At 40.0% G+C, this 25,108-nt stretch overlaps 1 protein-coding gene across 1 annotated transcript; it reads left to right on the top strand.

Annotated features, from left to right (window-relative positions):
• Positions 1–397: 397 nt before the first annotated feature.
• On the top strand, positions 398–20,961 carry LOC148815862 (interferon-induced protein 44-like). The gene is made up of 7 exons (XM_088904662.1): positions 398–424; positions 1,655–1,710; positions 7,858–7,897; positions 8,971–9,166; positions 14,374–14,545; positions 17,721–17,821; positions 18,482–20,961. Exons 2-7 carry the CDS (start codon positions 1,662–1,664, stop codon positions 18,662–18,664), a joined length of 741 nt encoding a protein of 246 aa, XP_088760788.1. The 5' UTR covers positions 398–424; positions 1,655–1,661; the 3' UTR covers positions 18,665–20,961.
• The last annotated feature ends 4,147 nt before the right edge of the window (positions 20,962–25,108 follow it).

Raw genomic sequence — 25,108 nt, forward strand, 5'->3', positions numbered from 1 at the left:
CAATATGTGCATAAAACCTTTTGTGGGTGAGCCTTGTCCAATCTGTCTATAAATTACAGACATTGAAGTGCAGAAATTAGGAATGCTGAATGAGTGCAATAAAGTGAAAATTGCTATTGTTGTTACACATAAAATATATAAAATATTAAATGAAACAAATAGTTCAGAACTGGAATTGGCCAAAAAATGCAAGCATCTCCAAAATCTGTAAATATGGTGACAGTGAGACACAATTTACAGTGCCCTTAATGGTTAAACATCTTGTAAGTAAACATGACAATACTGAAAGCGAAATTTAAACTAAGTTTCATTTTTAGCAGTCATCTCCTGATTGGTCCTCTGTGTTTTCTGTTGATATATGTTCACTGAAACCTTTCGATTTGATATTTCTGCCAGATAAGACTAGGGTTTTGCTTTGAAACAGGTAAGAAAAAGTAGGATTTTTAATTTTCTTTTTGGCATTAATGCTGGCTTTGTACTATTGTATGTCTTTACAACTATAATAATAACAATGACAACAACAACAATAATAATAAGCATAATAATAATAACTGAACTTGAACAAGATCTGGACATATTGAAGTTTGTTCTGTGTGGATTTAGATACTCCATCGAGCAGAGAAGTACATAAATCAATTCAGGAGAAGACAAAAGTGTTGACCAGCTTTTCAGCTACAATCAGCAACAGCCTAGCACACAGTCTGGGAATATTTCTGAGGTGGAAGAATGATGTTTTTACAATATTCTGTACATGCGGGTCAAACGTCAAGCCTGATAGGGTAACTGCACTGGTTTTACATAGTTGATGGAAGGTGTCGAGAAACATGATTTCAGTTTTGCTGCAGTATAAAAGAAGGAACTTTTCAGTCATCCAGGTATTTATACCAGAGATGCAATTAGAGAGAGCACAGACAGGCATACCAGTGTCAGGATTAGTATGGACACAGATTTAAGTAGCATCAGTATAGAAATGATCATTTAGAATGTGATCTTGATAGCTTGACAAGTGGGAACGTGTAAAGGCTGAACAGTAGGGGACTCAGTATCAAGCCCTGAGGAACTTTACTAACTTATTTTATCATTACAATGATTTAATTGTATAATTGTACAATTATTGTATTGTATAATTGTATAATTGTATAATTACCAACATTAATGCAGCAAACTTTAATTACCATGACAGTTAACACATTATCACCATTCAATTGCTAAGTTACACTGAACTTGTCTGATTTTATAATACTGATCCAGACATTTAGCTGGTAAAAAATATTACCAAATTAGTGTTACTAATTACAGTCATGGTGATGACTGTATTTGTAACAATAATCTTATTTAGCAATTGCATACACTAATATTGTTCTAATCTGCCAGCTTCATGAAAAGTATGGTCTCAGGAAGTGACAATTTATCAAGTGAGGAGAACAAACAAGTTAAGTATTTATAACTCTTTTTAATTGTCGCAGACGGTGAATTTTTCACCTTTGATTGAGCAAAAAGCATTGGGAATATCTGCTAGTTACCACAGACTGATACTGAAGAAGCCAAAGTATGACAATGTTCCCATATGTTTGCAGGATGAAAAAAAATTAAAATTAATATTGTTTCATGATATTGATGCTGATTGAATGTAACACACATACTTGTATTTCAGTACAGAAATGGGTATTTTCGATTCAAAACCAAAATCAGAACCAAAACCAAACCCAGGTAAGATTCTTTTGTCATTCGTAATCTACAGAAAACTAGAACAAGAAAGTGACTGAACAGACAAAATATTGTTTCTTCTTTGCCTTTTCACTGTTGAGTTAACTCTTACTTCTTCCTTTAATAAGCACTTCTCCTGTGAAAGATAGGCTTCTAACCTAAATAGAATTTAATCCAAAAAGCTGTGATATGTTGCTCTTCTATCAGAGATCATATCAGAGGTTGCTTGGATTGTTTGAGTGAGTTAGAGTGTCTTGGAATGATTTTGATCTGTCAAACAATTATCTGCACATTATACTCACCTCCACTTGTGGCTGGAAGGTTGCCGGTTTAAATCCCACAGCCAGTAGAGGAATCCTACTCCGTTGGGCCCCTGAGCAAAGCCCTTAACCCCAACTGCTCCAGGGGTGTTGTATAAATGGCTGACCTTGCACTCTGACCCCAGGCTTCTCTCTTCCTGTCTGTGTTTCATGGAGAGCAAGTTGGGGTATGTGAAAAGAAAATAAATTGTTCATGACCAATAAAGATCTTCTTTATACACCATTAAACAGTTATTCAAAAGGAACCAATCCCAAAGCCTAGAGTCAACCCCCTGATACCATGTTCATCAACACATTTTTATCCTACGGATTACCTGTTTTTAGGCAAATGTGCTAATAGGCTAAAGTCTATAGCAGTGGTTCTCAACCTGTGACCCATGGTTAATATAATGAAAGTTATTAACACATGAGGCCCGCGAGACATACTTTTAGCCACGGTTGACGTCCAGTTGATAAAAAGGTTGAGAACCACTAGTCTATAGTCTAAAGTGCTAATACACTGCACATTGCCCAGCCATTCAGTAAGCTTATTTACATGTGGCATAAGCAGCAAACACTGAGATCTCATTTCATTTTTGGAAGTTATAGTAAAACCTAATTGTTCTGCCTGGCTTTATCTGGTAAGAGTAAAGGCCGTGGCGTATGTCTAATTATAAACAACTCTTAGTGTTCAGATGTGGAAATTCTGAAGCGGTTTTGTTCTCCCGACCTGGAACATCTTACTGTAAAATGTCAGCCTTTCTACCTACCTACTGTATAGAATTTTCAGCTATTATGTCAGCGGTGTGTATTCCATTCTGGTGAGACGTTAAAACAGCACTCAGTGAATTATATGCCACCATTAACAGCTATATAACTGTTTACCTTGATGCTGTATCTGTTGTTGCGGGGGACTTTAATCAGGCCAACCTGAGAAAAGTACTTCCGAAATATTACCAACATGTCTCCTGCCCAACAAGGGGTACAAATACACTTGATGACTGCTACACTGCTATCAAAGACATCTACCGCTCCATCCCCTGCCCGCAGTTCAGACAGTTGGATCATCTGTCGGTGCTTCTCCTGCCGGCTTACAAGCAGAAGATGAAGCGGGAGAATGTGTCCACAAGAAAAGTTCAACACTGGACGGAGGAGACGGATGAAGTCCTGCAGGACTGCTTTGAATCTGTGGACTGGGCCGTGTTTAAAAGTTCATCAGGGAACGTGCATGAGTACACTACAGTCATCACTGATTTTATTAAGAAATGTTTGGATGACTGTGTGCCCACAAAAACAGTTCACGTTTTCTCCAACCAGAAACCATTGTTTAACATCGATATCCGAAATAAGCTGTGGGTACGTTCGAAAGCCTTTAAATCTGGCAATCTGGACCTTTATAAGAAGGCAAGGTATGACCTGTGGAGAGCTATCAGGGACACTAAAAGGCAATATCGTAACAAGATAGAAATGCAAGCTGCCTCTGCCAATAAGCGCCAAATATGATGGGATATTCAGACAAACCATAAAGCCAAAATAAGTGGTGTTACATTACATCCACTGAAAGTGATTTCTTTCTCCTTGATGAGCTGAACACCTATTATGCTCGCTTTGAGAAGGAAATAACGGAACCGCCGGTGCTCCTGGCCGCTGATGATACAGCCGTGTTCAGGGCAACTTTCAGATGGGTGAACACACAAAAGGCAACCGGCCCAGACGGCATTCCAGGACCGGTCCTTAAGTGCTGTGCAGACCAGTTGACCATGGTTTTCACAGATATTTTCAACCTTTCACTTTTACAATCTTCAGTTCCCATGTGATTTAAGAAAACTGCCATTATTCCAGTGCTAAAGAAAAAATACTGCTACCTGTTTTAATTATTACAGACCGGTAGCACTCACATCCACCGTGATCCACCGTGATTTTCCTTTCCAACATCCGTTCTCTGGAGAATAAACTGGATTACTTCCAGTAAGATTACAAATTAGCTACTCAGTGAGAGTATTCAGCTAGACGGCCATTCAGCTAGATAGACTAATCTCCTTCCATGCAACAGGAAAGTTACAGTGACTGGTAAGTTTCACAGAGGTGGTTATGTGTTTATATAAACAAAAAATGGTGCGAAAATGCTCCAGTTTATCGTCAGTGGAATTAATAATGGTTTAAGTCTCTGCCCTTTTATTGTGGCTGTGTACATCCCACCCAGCACTGACTCCAAAGAGGCGCTACAGGTCCTTTACGATCTGCCATCAGCGATCCATCAGCGATCCATCAGCGATCTGCAAACTGCACATCCTGACGGCTTTGTCATTTGTAATAACACGGATCTTGTCAGTTCTCCCTAAATTCTGTTAACTTTGCAACCAGAGGGGTGAACACATTAGTTTATACAAATATCTGTGACGCATACAAGGCTGCTCCCCACCCCCATCTGGGCTACTCTGATCACATCTCTGTTATGCTAATTCCAGCATACAGATCACTGCTCGTATGTGCCGAACCAGTTCTGAAACAGATCAGAGTATGGCCGGATGGAGCCATCTCAGCACTACAGGACTGTTTTGAGCACACAGATTGGAATATGTTCAGGAAGGGTGCTACCAATGATCATCTCATTAATTTAGAGGAGTATGCAGCATCTGTGACTGGCTACATCAGCAAGTATATAGATAACGTCACTGTCTCCAAATTTATCATCACACGGGCCAGCCAGAAGCCATGGCTGACTGCAGAGGTCCGCGCACTGCTAGGAACCGATGATTCTGCATTCAGATCAGTTGGTTCAAAGCAGTGAATCGTGTGCCCGTGCAGAAAACCATATCCCTTCCTGATGGTCAGGTGCTTTGCCTGTCCACAGCTGATGCGAAGAGGACACTAACCAAAGTGAATTCATGTAAGGCTGCTGGACCTGACAATATACCTGGTCGTGTGCTCAAGGAATGTGCAGAACAGCTACAGGAGCTAACATCCTCACAGATATTTTTTAATATCTTCTTGTACCAGGCGGTCATCCCTGTATGCTTCTAATCCACCAATATTATACCAGTGCCAAAGAAGTAAGCTGTGTCCTGCCTCGATGATTACCGCCCTGTGACACTCACAACACTTATCATTAAGTGATTCAAGAGGCTAGTCATGAGTCACATAAAGTCCAGACAAACTACCTCTCTCGGCCCCCTTCTGTTTGCATACCACCCCAATCGGTCTACTGATCTCTTGCCCTTCACACGGCCCTGTTGCACCTGGATAAGAAAGCCATTTATGTAAGAATGCTTTTCATTGACTTCAGTTCAGCATGCAATACAATCATTACCCAGAAGCTGATAGGAAAATTGAACTTGCTGAATCTCCATAATACCTCCCTCTGTAACTGGATTCTGGACTTTCTGGCCGAGAGACCTCAGACAGTCTGGACTGGTAATAACAACTCCAGCACCATCACAATGAGCACTGGAACCCCCCAGGACTGTGTGCTCAGCCCACTGCTGTTCACATTGATGACTCATGACTGTTCTGCCAAGCACAGTTCAAACTGCATCATCAGGTTAGCTGATGACACGATGTGGGCCTCATTAGCAACAACGATGAGTCACTATACAGAAAGGAGGTGAAGCAATTAGTGGACTGATGCACAAACAACATCCTGGCTCTTAATGTAGATAAAACCAAAGAAATAATCATTGATTTTAAGAGGGCCAGCACTGTTCACTCCCCACTGCACATCAACGGCACCCCTGTGGAGATAATTTGTATATACATTACAGATGACTTCACTTGGTCCCTCAGTACCACCTACCTAGCCAAGAAAGCACAGCAGCATCTCTATTTCCTGCGGTGACTGAGGAGGGCAAACCTTCCCCTACCCATTCTTACCATATTCTACACAGAGCCTCCATTATAGCAGATGACCCATCCCACCCCTTCCATAAACTCTTTGTCCTCCTAACATCTGAAAAAAGATATCACAGTATACAGGCTAGCTCCACCAGACTCTGTAACAGGTTTTTCCCACAGGCTGTCAGGCTCCTCAACACCCTGGTATCCACTTGCACCCACACTAATTCCAGAAACAGGTTTAAATTACCCTAGTGTTTTAGTGTATATTGTTACCCACGAATGTGTGTGCAGACACAGCTCCAACACCATCTGGGGTGCTCACCCTGTGGTCTGTGTGGATCCTAATGCCCTAGTATAGTGATGGGAACACTAGACTGTAAAAAGGCGCCGTCCTTCAGAAGAGAAATAAAACTGAGGTTCTGACTCTCTGTAGTCATTAAAAATCCAAGGATGTTTCTCAAACATAGTAGGGATGTAATCCTTGCATCCTAGCCAAATTTCCTATTGGCCTTTAATAATAATAATTATAATAATTGCTTACACTTATATAGCACTTTTCTGGACACTCCAGTAATGACGTGATGACACCAGTTCAGAGATGGGGATTATTAGGAGGCCATGATTTTTAAATCATAATAATCCCCATTCTGAATTGGCTTCATTACTCTGTTCTCCTGCCCACTAATAGCTGATGTGTGGTGAGCATACTGGTGTACTATGGTTGCCGTTGCAATATCCAGGTGGGGCTGCACATTGGTGGTGGTGGAGGGGAGACCCCATTACCTGTACAGCGCTTTGAGTGGAGTGTCCAGAAAAGCACCATGTAAGTGTAAGCTATTATTATTATTATCATTAACTACAAATATGATGATGTCACTTACCATCATTGGCTGAATCGCCGTTAATGATGAGACAGCCTACAGGGATGAGGTCAGGAACCTGGTGGAGTGGTGCCTTGACAATAATCTCTCCCTCAATGTCAGCAAAACCTAAGAGCTGCTCACTGATTTTAGAAAGCAGGGTACAGAACCCCTATTCACATCAGTGGGGTGGCTGTATAGATGGTTAGCAGCTTCAAGTTCCTGAGTACCTTCATCGCCAATGATTTAACATGGTCCCAGCATGTAACTGGAGCTACAAAGAAGGCACAACATTGTGTCTGTGAAGAGTTAATTACATTTTATTCCATCTTCTGAATCTACCTGCATGTGTTCTGGCTGATTCATACAGAGGTCAAATGTCCTAAATCATAACAATTGAAGCATCTGTGAGTCTCCTGCCATGGTATGGTTCATCAAAAATCTTTGTGGGGACATTTGGAGAGGGAAAACATTTTGGGCCGGCACGCATTAAGGCTTGAGAAAAAAATAATAATTCTCTAAGGATTTTAGAGATGAAAAAAAGGTCACCTCAACTGTGGAGCCGATGGCATGGATTTGGGATAAACAAAGGGGAGTTGCATGAGAATTTAATATACAGCTCTTGATTAGAAGCCCAGGTGCTGATGAGACACATTCTAAGGCAAACAAGGAGAGAGAAACAATTTAGAGGGCTGTCTTGGTGGTGTTAGGGGTCCTCTAGTAGTGAACAGTGGTGTGTCACACTCCATATAAAAAAATAGAGGAAGAATTATAAAACTGATTGTGTTCATATGTATTATTATCATATGTACCTAAATAATTTCTGAGATTGTATACAAGCGCCAAAATACATGGAGAGGAAAGTGGGGAGAGGAACTGCAGTGCTTAAGGGGTCCATGTTCATCTGCATTTATATAGCCCACAAATACAGACTGATACATGTACAGGAGTATTTACAATCCTCTTCATATCACTGTAGTATGGAGTCAAAATATACAGTGCAAACTCTAAATTCATTGTATTGCAACAGTCCCAACAATCTGCTACTTTACTGTTGATTTGTAGTTAACCAGAACCAGGTAAGGAAAAATGATTGAAGAAACTGTGATGCTTTCAAGTTACATGAAGGTTGTCATGATGTCATTTCTGTTTTTTAGAACTTGATAAACCATGGAGGGAAATACCCTGGGGCAAAGAGTAAGTATTTAAAAATACAGCATGAAACCAACATCACACTGTACCTCCCAATGTGAAGTTGTAAGAATTAGATGAGGGCTGTCAATACAGTCCTGGAGAGCTGCTGTGTTTGTATGTCTCCAAAGAGATGATAGTAGTTTTTCAGTTACGAAAAATAATGAGTATTAAATTTTTATAGCTAACCTGGAAAGAAAAACTATATAATTTCTGTACCTATCCTATGCCTCATGACACTCATAGTGTAAAACCAGAATCCATAATGCCTGGTAAGATGTCATGGTTGTCAGTAATTGGAGTAAATGTAGAAGCCATGTATATAAATACATATTTTTCATAATCAAAATCTAAAGTAAAAGTGTTACCTAATTACTTGTTCCTGAATTTAGCATTAAGAAGAATTTTAATGTGGATCTAAAGCTGAAAAAGGCTCAATGTGTTTACAATAAGCCATAATAATAAATTGTTGCTTATGTATCTGGCAGAGTGATGTAGCTCTGTAAAACAATGTGGATGTAAAACAGAATAAAAAATGTAAAAAAAAGTACAAAAGTAATATAAAAAATCTGGATCTAAACATGAAAGAACATGTTGCATTCACAACAAGATATAATAATAAACAATTTCTTTACTGTACCCAATGTAGTAATTTTGTTTGGTAAAATAGACCTTCCTTTTTAACTTAATTTAATGTTTATACTATAATAGTACTGTAATATACAGTAGAAAATGTATTAATTAAGTCTAAACCCTATACAACTTAAATACTATAATTGGAAAATGTTTGTCTCAAGGGGCTCAGTATTGATCGGAATTCAAACCGTTTTCTGGTAACAGTCTAAATGCTTCCATACACCATGTTAAGCATTCACTGCACCACCTGGCAGTTTTACAAAACAGTGCTGTCGCACAACAGAATATAAAAAAGTGTGGCATGCTATGTTGTACTGAGGTGTGTTCACTGCAAATTCGAATTGCTGCCTTATCCTGTGTGCATTGTGAATGGCTGGATCTGTGTATATTAATAGGATGTATTATTTTCCTTTATTGTGTGATCTGTTCTTTCTTATTTACAGGGAGAAAGAAAGACTGATGGAAGAAATAAAGACCTTAACACCAAGATACACAGAAGCAAAAGAATTAAGAATCATGATGACTGGACAGATCAAGGCTGGAAAGTCCAGTTACATCAATACAATTGATTCTGTGTTCCATGGTCATTTAACAAGCCGGGCTTTGGCTGGTGAAGATGAACACAGTTTTACCAAGGAGGTTAGTAGCCATCTAGAGGGTGAGCTGTCTTTTCTAGCTTCTGTCTGTCTTCTCAATCCCCCCTTCTGGATCCCCCATACCATTCACAGGCACAGTCAAACCTCTCTTGCAGCCACACCATTAATTAGAAAGCTCAGAGAACCAAATATGAAATACATCAGTACTTAGGCTGACAGTGTCCATTCAAAGGAACAAGTAATAGGTTGATTCCATGCTGAAAAATAGAAGAAAGAGAACACAACGTTTCGGCCGTGGAGCCTTCTTCAGGTGTCAGTACAGTAGTGTCCATTCAGTGCAACTTGAGTGGTGGCTCTGTGGCTAAGTTTCTGCACCTGTGGCTGGAAGATCGCCAGTTCAAATTCTGTGGCTGGCAGAGAAAACCTGCTCTGTTGGACCCCTGACCCCAACTGCTCCAGGGGCACTGTATAATGGCTGACCCTGTCCTCTGACCCCAGGCTTCTCTCCGTGTCTGTGTCTCATGGAGAGTAAGCTGTGGTATGTGAAAAGACAAATTCCTAATGCAAGAAATTGTATATGGCTTCTAAAGTGATCTTATCTTAATAACCTAATTGAAACTAAAACAAGGACAATTGTCCACAAAGACCTGAAGTGAGAAAACCTGATCTAATTATTTTGCCAATAATACAATTCTATTAAAATATCTATACAGACCTTTAAAAGAGCAATAAACTGACACCTAAAAGTGGTAATTAAATTTTATCTGTGGTAATGGGGATTTATCTGTGCAATGGGGATAATTCTCTCAGAATTTATAGTTTTTGTTTTTCTGTCTTTTCTGTTTAGTTTAAACCATTCTATGTAGTGGACCATGCAAATGGAGGAGATGGAGTTCTCCTTTTGTTATCTATGACATCATGGGAATCTATCCAAATAAATCTGGGCCAAGTCCTGATGACTTCATAAGTGCGATGAAAGGCCATATGAAAGATGGATACACGGTAAATTGTACTCACAATGCATCACCATTCCATCAGCATATCACTGCTTTAAAAAAATCTGTTTCAGCACTAGCCTCTTTAGATAGAGGCCTTGGAGAGAAATCTGAAGTGAGGCACATTAGCAAGTACTGATTCAGGAATTATAAAAAGCAGGTAATTCAGGTGAAGCTCTGGATTACCACTGATACAAAACCTCTGTCTCTGTAATATTGACAGTCAGATTCTTCTGTATACTTGTACAGCTGCTGTAAGTGTAGCTTGCAGTGCTTTTGGGGTATGTGCTACAACAGCACAATCATTAACATACTGGAACTCAAGTTGATCTTAGCTTAATGGCATTTTGGAATCACCTGATATTAAAGTGGTTCCCGTCCAACCAAATGTTAAAAAAATACCCCACACTCTTCAACCATATTGTAGAATGCACAGGAGTTGTGTAATTCACAGGTGGAAGATATTAAATAGGACTGGTACAAGCACACCGTCTTCAGGAAGTGCCAATACGTCTGTGAAGCATGACCGTCGCCAGACCTTTGCCAGCAGCTGAGAGGAGAGATATCCTCCTGCTGTTGCTGTAAATGGATCTGTCAGCCTTCTTCTTATAAATGCTGACAATGTTTTATCCCTCCATTGATGTGGAATGCGTCCTTGTCTCCACAATGAAGCGATGAATAGTTCTGATGCAATGTACTGTAAGCTGCCATTTTCAAAATTTCAGCTAGGATGAGGTCAGGTCCAGGAGTTTTGTAATTTTTGTGAGACCTGATGGCATAATTGACCTTGGAGAGGTGACTGGGAAATCAAGACCCTGGATGGAGGGCAGGATTTGAAGATCTCCCAAAACTGAGTTGGTTTGGATTAAGAGTACATGGAAATGGTTACTCTACTTCTGTACAAATTTTCTTTGACCCTTTATTAAATAGATCAATCTGTGCTACTAATAGAAGAGAGATGGGTATGTATGTTGTAATAGACATTAGCATTTCATATTTGTCTGCATGCTTCTGTATTTCATGTGCCTTGTGTTACGCCAGACTCATAGATAAAAAAAGGGCATGGTGAAGTAATTGTCCTCAGAGTCTGATTAGCAGTGAAGATTGCAGAGTTTATTATGTGAGTGGATGTACTAATGGGCAAGCAGAAAGAAGAACGGCAGACATCTGAGATGTGCAGGGGAAGCAGTCGGGTCTGGGGTGGGGATAGGAGGGGTGACTGGTAGTGGTGATAGCATTTACAAAACAAGAAGTGGAAGGCTGTGAATGGAAAACACAAAAGGATAACTCCTGGAGAAATTGAAATATAGAACAAACACACATTCTCGTTAGTTCACTCAATATACCAGTATGTGAGGTTCATAACAAGGCTGGTAAGCCTGGCCTGATCCAGGTAGCAATGGCCCTGATAAGCTCCTTCCATATGTGGAATGCACCGTGATGATTGAGGGTTGTGATGCAGGAGCACTGGAGCTCATTAGGGCATCACACCTTGGATATCCAATACTCATATTGAAATTGTTGCAGAACATTCTGTACATTTCTCCTCCACTCTTCTTACTGTTTTCTGAGAACCTCAGAAGTGGGGTTCGAGTCTTTGTGTGTGGCACCTAGTAGGTTGGAGATGTCTTGAGGTATCATCAAACCAGTCTTGATGTTTCTTTCAACTATAGCCATAGGTTTAGGGTACTTTCTCATGGAGCAATATACAGAAGTCCATTTGTCCTCAGTAGAGCTCTCCTCAGTTGAGCCTCAAAGTTTTCTAGAATGCTGCATGTTGGTTCATAACTCCACTTCTTGTGTGCCACTTCTTGTTTTTTTTCTTGAAGAGCTATTTAGGTGAACAGCCTTCATTCTAAGCTTAGCTATGATCATCCTATGGTCCATCTGGCACTCTGCTCCTCTCATGACTTATGTGACAAGAACTTGTTTAATATCAAAGTGCCTCACAATGATGTAATCAATGAAATACAAATGCTTTGACCGTGGATACATTAATGTGTATTTATTTTTTGTCTGAAAGATGTTTTTTTGTGATCGTGAGACTATGCTTAGTGCAGAGACTTATAGTTGCTGCTTCAATCCATTTTTCATTTGCATATCCAATGCTGTGGTTTCCAAAGGAACCCACTCCAACTGTCACTATTGTTCTCTACTCTTGCACTGGAAGGATTTTGTTGTTTTTTGGGACTTGGAGCTTCATCCAACATTTTTCATTCTTTGATTTAAGAGTTTGTGTATAAGCACTAAGGAGAGTGGCATGCTTCTTACAAATGACAGGGATGCAAAGTGACATATAGTAAGCCTTTTGCTTATGCCAGTAGGTGTTTCTGTGAGATTCGAGAGGAAGCATTTTTTACAATTACAATTTTTAATTGTAGTCAACACCATGCATAGCCTTCTCCATTCTCCCTGATAGACCCAGAAGTCTGGTCTCTCAGCAATATCAATATTACAATGTTTCAACTCTGCTGCAATGAGTGCAGTCCTGTGTTTGGGTCTATCCATGCCATAGTTGCTATCCAAAAGAGTCCTTATTATCCATTTTGCTAGTCATATTGACACATTACTGCTGTAAAGGTTTCATTCATCAGGCTCAATGCCCCAGTAGGTGACGCAGCCTACCTAAGAAAGTGTGAGTGGACAATGTGTGGCCCACTTTTTCTAGGATGGTGTGGTCCATAAAACCAGTGCTCAGAAACACCAGCTTCTGCTGGGAGGAGCTTTCACTTAGATCCCAGCTGCTGATAACCAATAGCCCTGTGCCACTACCATGCAGGCCCAGACTAGGGACTTCCAGATCATTCAGCCCTGCCCCTGTCACCAGAATCCCCATTGTCAACAGACTTTAATAATGATAGGAATCCAGGTGAGAGCAAAACAGTTGTACAGACACAGCTACTTCAGTGTGAGCTTTAGTATGAACTTAGAGTTGAGTATCATCTAAACAGAAATGATCATTCAAATCCTGTGATGTTAATAACTGACCAGTTGGGAACATGCAGAATCGTAGGGGGAGCAGTACAGAGCCCTTCAGGATCAAGGGTTGACAGGGGTAGTTCATCTGCTGTGTTATTGTCTGAAAACAAATTGGAAGGTTTTGAAAAGGTTATTTGTAATGTGATATAACTGAATTAAACTAAACAGCACATTCTAAAGTTTTAGCCAGAAAAAGAAGTAAGTAGATATAGGGTGAAAACTAGAAAGGGGAAAACCAGCAACAACAGCCATGCAGAGAGGAGGTAGAGCAGTATAACGCTGGTGGAAACACTATGATGCCAGATGTTATCTTCTGACTAAGAGAAACTCTAAGAAAATTACAAAGCTGGTACGGAGTCCATAATGTAGTATGTAGGTTTGTCTTGAACAATCTATTGATGGTGGGGAACAGGTGTCTAGGATTGTTAAGGTTGTTCTCAGTGATATAGGAGAAGTAGCTGGATCCAGGTCCAGAAGAAGTAGCAGACTCCACTACAACCTTGTGATTTAATCAGGTGCTCCTACAAGATTGAAGATGCACATTCAAGACAGAAAGGACTGCCTCTATTCTAGTTTGCAGTAGGCTGCCTTCATGTGTATATGGCCAGTATACCATGGGTGTCAGGTTTGACCCGCTAAGTGAACGGGAGGATGGTCCCTATGCAGTACCTAAGGAGCAAAACGAGAGGTGAAGTCCGAGTCGGGTTCCGAGGTCCTTGAGGAAAAAGGCAAGAGAGAGGGTATCCAAACCAGAGAGGGGCTAGGCTGAGGTCAAAGTCGAGTAGGCAAATCCAAAGGTCGAAAAGAGGAGAACAACCAGTGGGTTTCCAAATCCGAGGGGAGAGACAATAGGCGAAGTTGAGGTGAGAGTTCCGAGGTAGGCAACGAGGAATCAGAAGGCAAAGAGTAACGAAGGCGAGGCAGGTGAACTAAAGTACAACCAATACCAGGTGAAGAGCAGAGGGTTCAGAAGGGTTTAAGTACTGTGCAAAGAGGAAGGTGTGTTGATTGAGGAAGTGTTGTGGTTGGCTGATTTGCAGGGACGGTGTCGTATAGCCGAAATGCTCAGGGCTGGAGTGTAATTAGTGCGGGTGCGTTTACGTGTGGGAATGTGGTGAATTGAAGACGTGACAATGGGGAAGAGTACAGGTTCAGGTTTTAAGAGGAGCTCATGTCTCAAGAGAATTAAAAGAAAAAAGTATTAAGAGTAATTAAAAGAGAGATATTAAACACTTGTATTTGCTCATTACATTTCCATTCTCTTTCTCTCTATCAGTTCAATCCAATCAAACCTCTTAGTGATAAATCTCCAGATTACAATATGGATCCCACTGTGAACGACACAGCCCACTGTCTTGTCTACGTCATGGCAGCAGATCAGCTGAGCATTATGGAAGATCGTGTTCTGAACGTTCTGAAAGAAATCAGATCAAAAGTCTCTGACATTGGTAAGAAAATTATCATGTTTCAAATTGATGTCACCCAATACAGTAACAATCTACTAGTGAGTGTAGAGCTCTCAGGGACACCTCAAAGTACCACACACTATTTATTTTGTTAAAATGTTTCTTACATTTGATATAGTTTTCATACTAAGTGTTACATTTCTGCACATCTGCTAATGATTAATATGTATTTATTAATTCCTCCCTGCAGGGGTCCTTCTCTTTCTCCAACACACCTGACTTCACTCTTCTGAAACACAGCCAGGGATCTTCTGGCCACACACCCTGCTCTCTCCCTACTCACTCTGGTTCACTGTCAGAGCCAAGAGCAGAATTCACACCTCCCCTGTCTTCACTCCAGGCAGTGGGACTAACTTATCTGCCACATATTGGTGGTGACTGAAGCTGAGCCTCACCAGTGCTTTATTGTCTTCTGTACGCCATTTATACACACAGCCTGCTCACCAGACCTCCTGAACATCTGAATGTCTTTGATCATCATCCCTCAGCCATTAATCCACCCTCTTCTCTGGTGTCTCCTCAGCACACAAACCCACTATAAGGTTTCTGCAACCTATAGCTACTCCACTGTTCAGACTGGCCTCATTGATGGCAAGTACAGCCAGCAACCTCTGCTGTCTATGAGTCTGCTCTCACCAGGCTGTCCCTCAGAGCCCCAGTGGACAGTGCTGGCTTTCAGCTTCATCTCTTCAGGGACATAATAATGCTCACAGCATACTGGGTGCAGAACCTACAAACAAAACTACCTCTCTGCTCTGCTTCTCAGTAGCATCAAAATCAACAACACTAGCTGCCCCACGAACATACACACAAAGTTTTTCCGTAGTTACCAGCCACTCCACCAGCCTGCATCATGCCAATTTTTTATATGCTAGTACAGTATATTCTTCATATTTCGAACTGATGAGAACACACAGAATACACATTTCTGACAGGTGTGGGAGACTTTTCCACCAACGTGCATGCACTTAAGGATAAGTTTTTCCCGTTGTTTCCCTTGTTCCGTGAGTTAGAACATAAGTCTCTCTAGTGAAGTCAGACAGGCCATATACTTTATATAGCACTACCACAGCTGTAGCTCACCAAACCCTCAATTCACAACGGCTATGGATTCCCAAACTGGATGACAGCCTAGACCTCATTGTAAGAACCCCTAAAGGACTCAATAAACACATACCCTTTTACGTAATTATGTGTAACATTAATATTCTCAAACTGTTTTCATGTATTTCTAATTGATGAGACTTACTGTAAGCAAACAAGATAATATCTGTCACGGCTGTCGTTTAAGAGTACCTGGTTGTACCCTATGTGACACTGAGACTGTAGGCAGCTAGTGTTTGGTGTCCAAATCGCAAGGGCAAAAAGCAAAAGTCGTAGTCCCGGTAGGAAAGCTAGGCCGGGTATTAGATGAGTCAGGTCCAGAGTATCCAAATCCAAAACAGTCGAAGTCGAAGCCGGAGAAAAAACTAGGTTGAGTAGCCAGAATTCAGGTCGAGAGTAGTAAACGCACACAAGAGAAAGCCTAAGGTTATTCTCAATAGTGAGCGGGGACTCAGTGGAGTGAGGGGTATAAATAAAAATAGTGTTGGTGGCGAGAGGTGAATGTAGGAATGTGGTTCGTGACAATATCTCTCAAATAGTTAAAAATTACAAGTAAAAAAAATGTAATTGGGTGCTTCTGAATAATATATTGCAAGCAGTGAACTGCAATTTGTCAAACACTTATCTCTGTCATAGAACGTCTTATTGGAATTGTCTTGTTTTATTGCTCAACAGTGACCTCTAGAAGCTCACAGCGACATTAAGGAGGGACAATCTCAGCTTCAGATTGGTATCAGTTCTCCTGTAAAGCTCATTACAGAACACACAATGGTATAGATCTGACAGGCAGATGTCAGAGCTAGAGAGTAAATGCAAATTGAGCTGAGTAAGAACAGACAATTCAATTTAATCTGAAAGGGCATAAAACAGCAACTGGCTGTTTAAAAAATTATGATTCTTTAAAAAATAAGTACACGTATACCTTTTTAGAGCTTGAATAGGAGTAAACGTTGTTTAAGACATTAATTTGTAGAAACTACAGTGGATTTCATGAAAACCTCTAGTATCATAGAAGATACTCTCAAATTCTTTATAATGTTTATACTGTATTTTTGAATATAATTAAATCTGCAATATCATATGCAATCCGTACAAATCTGCAAAAGAAGATATTTGGCTGTACTGTAATGATGAAAGGAATTAATAAAGTCTTGGGTCAGACTGACTGCAAACACTGCACAGCAATAGTTCAGAATCCACATACCCTAGACCACCACTGTAGCAGTCCTCAGGGTTCTCCCACTCCTGGAGGTAAATACCATCACAGCTGTTAAAGCGAAAGAGTCCTGTCTAAAAGGATAGTTTTAAAATTACTTTGCTGTGGCCATCAACCTTAACTGTATTTAAACCCTGAAGTAGTTGTAATGATGTATGGACAGTTTTGTAGCCAAGAGAAGAAATAAAGCAGTGATGAGGACATTAGGTTTTGCCATTTTAAAAAAATAGCACCAATCATTTACACACATGCACCAAATAATTCTACACCTGATCGATGGTATAATAAAATGGGAACTTCCATTTAGCACTATTAAACTGCTTAGTAAAACACAGATTCACAACAATATCTAAAACACTGTCAAATAAAATTGTGAAAGAAACTGTACTCAGTCCTCTCGATCCTGTAATATAATGATGGATAACATTCTCCATCAGTGTGAAATGATGAAAGTAAACACAACACAATACAATATAAACAGTACAGATAAAACTTTCACTACATCTGAAAAACAAAATAAAAAATGTATAAAAGTATTAAATGCCCCAAATAAAAGAAATGTTTGTACCAAGTATTCCAAGTATTTAACGACAAGTGTAGCCTTACCTTGCACAGCCCAAGAAATATGATTCACTACACCTAATAGACTGATCCAGAAAATATCCTTATATCGAATGAGTGAGGTACCAAAAAACAATGTATAAAATCAAATTGCCTGGAAGAAAATCAGAAACAATAATCAACAATAGCTCCACTTTTGCCATTTTCCTGTCTCTGAAATCTTAACCTCTGCATAAGGAAGGTTTGATAAAAAACTAATGTATTTTGTTTATGCAGGTATTCCCCAGGTTATGCTGTTAACTAAGGTGGATATAGCTTGTCCATTGGTGGGAAATGATCTCCAGAAGGTGTACAGGAGCAGATACATCAAAGCAGAGGTGATTTTAAACTTTGCTGCAGTGGGTTTTAAAATAAATGTATTAACTTCTCAAGTCACACTTTAGTCAAAAGAAGACAAATCCTGACCTAGATATAAAAAAAATCCTACAAGTTTTGTGCTGTATTACAATATTGGAGCCAGTTTAAATTACTTTGCTAATGTGCTTCATCATCAGTCGGCATCTATGCTCCAGCTGGAAGGAGAGAGTAAGACAGTAAGAGCTCTGAAGTTAAGGGATCTTTTTAGATTGAGACTGAGTTGGCTAACAGGACATTGAGTGAGGCACAGCAGGCATGAATAAGATGTGTTATTAAGGAACAGGAATGGCTTGCTGGCTCAGGGCTGGCACTAGAGTATTTTCTCACAATAGAAAGGAAAGCAGAATCTGGATGGCACAGGCTGTATCACTAGTCATCCTGCATAACACGATCTGCAGATCTGGCATTCACTGAGACACACAAAATAGATACATATATATATATAGAGAGAGATATTTGATTGTTTTTTTCTTTCAGATATTCGTGATTTTAATGTGCATGTTTTTATTTCTCATTATCATTAGATGTGTCATTAGTCTGTGACAATGTTTAAAGTCAAATTACTTTGACTTGGACATTCTATTTATTTTGCATGAATCTCCACTTTCTTTATATTTCAGATAGAAAAGGCTAGTCAGATATTGGGCATTCCTATAAACTACATTCTTCCCGTGAAGAACTACTGTGTGAAAACCAGCCTGAATGATGACACTGATGTCCTGGCCCTGACAGCACTGCTGCAGATACTCAGATTTGCAAACTGCCACTTAGAAAACATGGATCAAAAGAAATTTAAGAAATAGTAGTAAGGTATTAATAACTATGTATTGAATTTTAAAATTTCACTGAGAGATATCTGAACAGCTTAATTAACTCAATTTAGTTTCTTGTTTTTTCTGATATTCTCATATATCAATTTGAAATTTGACAATGTAAGCTAAAAATGTCTCTATATGAGAATATGAATAAAAATAAAAATTAAAACCACCTAATGCTAATTAGAATTAAATCTTGTATTAGGTTCTGGTATATTGCAAGATATAAAGTAGCAGATACTGTATATCACTAATCAAGCAGCCCACTGAAGCTCAGCAGGTGTGAGCCTGGCCAGTACCTGGCTAGTACCTGGATGCTCAGTAGAGAGCACTGTCCTGCAGTCTCTGTGGGTCCTAATACAGTGATGTGCACAATGTTTTTTACTATAATGTAGAAAGGCACTATCATTCATATGAGATGTAAAACTGAGGTCCTGACCAAATTTCCCCCTGGCCTTTACAATTCATGGCCTCCTAATAACCCCCATCTCTGAACTGGCTTCATCACTCTGCTCTCCTCCCCACTGAGAGCTGATGTGTGGTGAGCCTACTAGCAGCCTCTCACTGTATTAATTACTGCATGTAATGTAAAAGCAATTATGTTATTCACACACTGACCTAAAGGAGGTCAGCATTTGAAGCATAATCCACATTTACCCCTTGAAAACATGAATTAGGATCCCATGTGTTGTAACAGAAAGAATAAGGTTCTGGATCCCGAAATGAAGTTAAACAGATTAAGTTTATTGCATGCAAGGAACAATAGAACCAAATTCTTGTTTCCCGCAAGAAACAACAAAACTGTTAAGTATTGTTCGAAGTGCCAGTACAAACTTTCAGTTTATATAGGGTTTTCCAGCCACTTCTGATGTCACTCGTTATTATGGTAAAGGGGGGAGGTCACGTGTTTGGCCAGTTTACAGCCTTTTGGCCAAATGGTCAGGGATTAAGTCCCCAGAGGGGTTTCTAGTTGGCCTCTGGAATCCTTATCAGTTCTCCCTTTCCTGCCATAAACTCCAGTTGCTTAGAAGTCTAATCTTTAAGCAGAAAGGACTTAATTTAACCCCACCTTTACATCTTGTATCTTATATCTTGTATCTTTTCATATGTGATTCGAAAAAGAAAGTACCCTTTTTCCAGTGTTCAAAATATTTTCATAACATTCCACTTAAAATACTTACATCAAGGATGCTCAGGTCTTTAAAATTCCTTTTTAATTCCAGTGTAACTTGTCTCCTGAGGCTACTTCAAAACTTAGCTCACCCTCACACAGACACATTTGGAAGACTCACCACCATATTACATCAGTTTCTTATTCAAACGTTGTTGTTAATATCCCTTATTTCTATTCTGACTGGATAAATTCAGATCATATGCATTCTCCATTCCTTCACTCTCTTCCACCATTTCTGATTTATCTGCCTGGGGACAGAGCAGCTCTTTCTGTAAACCTATGCTACCTACCCCTGCCTCTGCCCTGTGAAGAATGGGGCAGCTCCTGTTGACAGTGATGACAGTACTACTGAGCATTTATTTTTAACACTAAAACAGTCTAATAGAAACTAGCTAGGAAATAGAAGATATCTGCAAATTGAAGATCATAACTGCTGTAACCCCTTCTCATTTGTCTGTGAATTTGTAAATGTGAATCCATTTATCTATCAATGCCTCTGTGTAGAATTATGTATATTTCCAATCCTTTTCAAATGATACCTGATTAATATTACATTAAAATGAATTGACTGGATAGTAAATTAAATTAAAGTTCTATGGGGATGAGTTCTCGTAAAAAGGTATGGAGTTCAGGTCATACCTCTTGAGAGGAAGGCATGCTGAGATGACGCTGATGGGGGAGACAGAAAGCACCAGCTGTTAAAAGTCTTGCCTTTAAGTCCGCCAGCTTCTCCTTCATAGACATTTTTCAATTTATCCAAATGGCAAGAACTGCAGAAGGCTGGAATTCTCCTCTCTTTGTCAGGAATATCCAAGAGCACTTGTTGTGACCCCACCTCCAGGACCATGGCCACCGCCCTGTCAGTGATCCAGTGTGTTTCCTGTACATACAGTCTGGATGTTGCAGCAGGCTGCCCTCCCTGATGTGTTAGCTGGCCTCAGCAGGGGCAGGGTTGAGCCTCCACAGAGCTTAGGTCTGGCAGATTGTGGACCCATAACCTAAAGACAGGAGGGTTTGGAGGAGTGGTTCAAGATGACAAGTTTAGATCACTGAAAACACTCTTTAGACCTACAGTCACAAACAGAAGAAGAACAGGATTTATAGAGTCAAATAACTGATGGGATGTTTTGGTAGTTAAATAAAGACAACAAAAATAATATTTTTTAATGTTATTAACAATATTTATTAATACATATAAATACATTTATATTTTAGTAACTTCAAATAAGAAATAAGGTACACAACAGTATTCCACCTTTTTCTGAATCTATTTTTAGATTAACTCTTTTAACTTTTTTTTATCTAGGGTGTGGAGCTCCGTTTTCTACAGGGATATTTTACAATCATCAACCATATTTTCCCCATGAATATGTGGTTCTCTCATCACTTCTAACTGTCTTCTTATGTCTGTTGTCTTGCAAATCAAACAGAACCACATGACTGACACAACTGTTGTCTAAACTTTGGAACTTAAAGTTTTTTCCTGGAGCTCTGAGTTAGAGAGTGAGCCCATACAGATGCAGCCATTCAAAGTGCGCGGTACAGACACGTACCGCAGGTAATTGGCTGCGGTGTCGCGTATCATGACGCAAGATGACGCGGGGTACCGCGGTGCGTGATTGGTTGACCGACAGGGGCACTCGTGGTCCGTTGGTCTGTCGTAGAAAGACTTACTGTAAACGTCTTTACTGTGCCCGTTGTAGATATTGAATTTTACCACTGAAGGGAAATCTTAGTAGCTGGGCATAAAAAGAATAGGAGCATACTGTAATGCGTGTGAAGGCCATAAACGATATTAATTTTGGAACATAAACATACAGTATATAGCTGGTCTTGGTACTTTAAAAAAAAAAATACACACCAGTATTCCATTTCTCTTAAAACATTTTAAGCTTCGAAGTCTTTAACTAACGTGATACCAGAGTCAACAAGCATACTTTTAGAATTTGATTAATAGGGAATATAATATGGAATCGCGTATCTCAAGAAATTAATAACGATATGATTATATTCGTGTACTGCGACAGGGCTGTGTAGGGCTCTTTCGCCTCCCTGTTCATGCAAGTTGTCTTGTAGCCTACTGGGCTACGTACCTGACTAACAACGCACAGGTTGTGTGTTCAAATCCAGCTGGTGCTGGACTTTTCTTTTAACAAACATTTCTTCGAAAAAATAGAATAGCGATATTATGGACAATCAATTGACTTTTATATTTCAAAATATCGCAACATGATCGATTCTAAGTCATTTTTGATAACAATGAATAGTCACCTTCTTCCCTTCTGACAACGGTCCCTGCTTCTGCTTCCTGCTTCTATTGTGTGTGTGTGTGCAACAGAGTAAATTTTTATAGAGAAATGGAGGCTGGACAGTATGCGTTACAATATAAACATTTATATTTATTTAAATCTGATTTAAATCGCAAACACGTGTTTAATTATATGTGTTTTTTAATCATAATCAGGCTAATGCAACATAAATTGATACAGTATCTTTATCTTCTATGTATCTTAATAAACTTTCAGCATAGCTTTCTCCCCATTTAGATTTATTTTTCTTAACTAGTTTGTTAAAAGAAAAGTCACAGCGCCAGCTGAACTTGAACAGACAACGCGTGAGGTGGTAATCAGGCACGTAGACCAGTGGGCTACAAGGGAAGTTGCATGAAGAGCGAGGCGAAGCAACCCTACACAGCCCTGTCGCAGTACACGACTATAATCATATCGTTATTAATTTCTTTAGATACGCGATTCCATATTATATTAGCAGAGAAGCTTAAAACTACCACTTTTTCACATGTTATTTCACATGTTAGTTAAATACTTCGATGCTTAAAATGTTTAGGGAGAAATGGAATACCGGTGTGTATTTTTTCTTTAAAGTACCGATTCCTGGAATCTGACTGGCTGACACCCTTCTGAAGTGGTTCCATAAAATCTGGTATACGGAAAAGAAAGCGTTGATAAATACAAGTGTCTTTTAATACACCCTTTGCTGTGCTCTTGAGGATCCTTGTGATATTTTGAGCTCTAGTTGAATGATAAGTGTCGCATTTTAAATCATTTTCGTAGTTAGAAATTATGAAGCGCCCTGTTAAAAGCAAGGAAGTTTTTATGCCCGTTGAACTAAAACAAAATGCCTGACAAAGTATGGCTTGGACAGATTCCAAGTGCTTGTACAAATGTGCTAAAGAAATTATACTTTGAGTATACAGCTTGTCCAAAGTCATCCATTATTAATACTATTAGTAATATCTTCAGTAAAGGCTTTGATGCATAAATATTTCTGATAAAGGTAGGTTGTGTACTTTTGTCCAACTGAGCAATCTTGCTTTCATAAAATATACCAACATTTTAATGACTGATGATTAACATGCTGTAATACACAGTTCAAAATTAAAGGCTCAAATGCTGTACATGAGAGGTTAAGCTCCCCCTGGCGGTTTTACAAGGTGACGCCGGATAGTTTCCGGCAGAGCGTCAAATGACACGCGATTAACCACGTGATACCGCGACACACCCACCGGGGTATGCCGCGAAATACCTCACCCATTTTGAATGGCTGCATCTGTACATAAAGACAGAATTTTGTCTGAGATCTAGCTGTCACGAAGCGTCTTTCAGGACCCTATGCAGACAGCACAATCCAGAAGGGAGTGAGAAAACACAGGGAAAAAGACTAAGATAGGGGGCTGGAAGGAGAACGGGTAGTGTGTCTAAGGTGCGCTGGTGCTCGGGGGGGTGTTCCGAGGCAAAGAAGTCCAAAGGGAATCCGAGAGAATAAACAGAGTGAGCCAATGTCCAAAACCAGGTGATCCATCCTGACAAAGACAGAGTTAAAAGACATAGCAGGATCCGACAAAGGGACGGGGGAAATAAAGGGGTAACGGGACTAGATGCTCCCAGTCCCGGACCCAGATGGTCAGGACGCCATTGTGAAGCCTATACCATCGAGACGCTCTGTGCTCCAGTGATCAGGCAGATGCAATACAGTTGGGCTTTCATTGACACACCTGAAATATCCCATTTTCAGAAGTAGCCACTACTCTGGATGCAAAGTGTGTTTCTCCAGCTCAACACTAACCTGGCTGTTAGAGGACTAAAGCTTGATCCTTCTGTTCTCTCTCCCGAACACCTCGAGCTGCATAAGGACTGGAGTGGCATCAAGCCAGCATAGCACAGATGGGATCATCAGCTGTTCCTTTGTGTTTCTGTGTGGGAGTTATGATTCCACTGTCATAGAATTAGATATTAAACTCCTGGAGAATTCTGGGCACATTCACATATTGACTCTGTACGCTGTTATGAACACATTGTTTTATGCATTAATAAATGTACTCAGTGTGTTGTGAATCAGTGTCTGCAGACTCCTTGTTATTCTTTGGATTTGTTCCTAAAAAAAAGGAACATTTGCACAATTTACTATTACAACTAAAATTGTACCAGTAAATCCATCAATTTATTTATTGTACCATAAATCAAATCAAATCAAAGTTTATTTATCAACTGCACAACAATACGGCGTACAGCAGTAGTTGCTGGCAATGAAATGTCTTTTCTGCGAGCTCACAAGAATCACAAGAATCACATAATACAGATTAATTGGTAAAATAAGTGTGCTTTGACAAAAACCTTGGTTTCAATGGATTCTGCACACAGTACATAGTTCTGTGTGTAAGAAAAACGCCACCTGCTACACCATGCTCTTGTAGTGGCAATGCTTGTTAATAAGATAGAATTAAGTGTTGCTGTGCTTTCCCAAATGAGGCCCCATCTCTCTCTTCATCTCTGTGGTGCAGCCACAGAGAAGCTATTCATGCAGGCTGATTTAAGGTTTCTTTTGATAAGGGACAGCTACCAAATGGGGATGCACTTAGCTAAGCCTGGCTATCATGATCAATGGTCATCCATTGGCGTCTATCTGTCTAGGGAGTGCCAGATGGACATCTGGACTGCATTCCTAAGTGTCAGGAGTAAGTAACTCATATCTCACCTTGATCAACCAATCAGAGACTGGTAGGGCTGAGTAACCCACGTGGGTCTCTGATGCCCACGAAACTTTCAGCCAATGAACGAGCTGAAGTTCCTCCAGTTAAAAACAGGCAACACAGAGAGCCTGTAGTGGACTTTTCTGAAAGGGAGAATCTCAAAGGAGAATTCCAGGGCAGGACTGCCCAGGAGCAGAAAGGCTCCCAAGGGCAGGACATTCTCGCAGCGCGCCTCCTGACCATCCTGAGACTCAGCCCGGACAACCACGGA

The sequence above is a fragment of the Atractosteus spatula genome, chromosome 24 (assembly GCF_055471065.1).
Source record: "Atractosteus spatula isolate fAtrSpa1 chromosome 24, fAtrSpa1.hap1, whole genome shotgun sequence".
NCBI classification, from domain to species: Eukaryota; Metazoa; Chordata; class Actinopteri; order Semionotiformes; family Lepisosteidae; genus Atractosteus; species Atractosteus spatula.

Bases quoted from the DNA above. Each gene is read 5' to 3' on its own strand.
- LOC148815862 (XM_088904662.1), top strand. From the start codon at position 1,662: ATGGGTATTTTCGATTCAAAACCAAAATCAGAACCAAAACCAAACCCA. The intron at 9,167-14,373 runs GTTAGTAGCCAT...TCTCTCTATCAG, and splicing joins AACACAGTTTTACCAAGGAG to TTCAATCCAATCAAACCTCT. The intron at 14,546-17,720 runs GTAAGAAAATTA...TTGTTTATGCAG, and splicing joins ATCAAAAGTCTCTGACATTG to GTATTCCCCAGGTTATGCTG.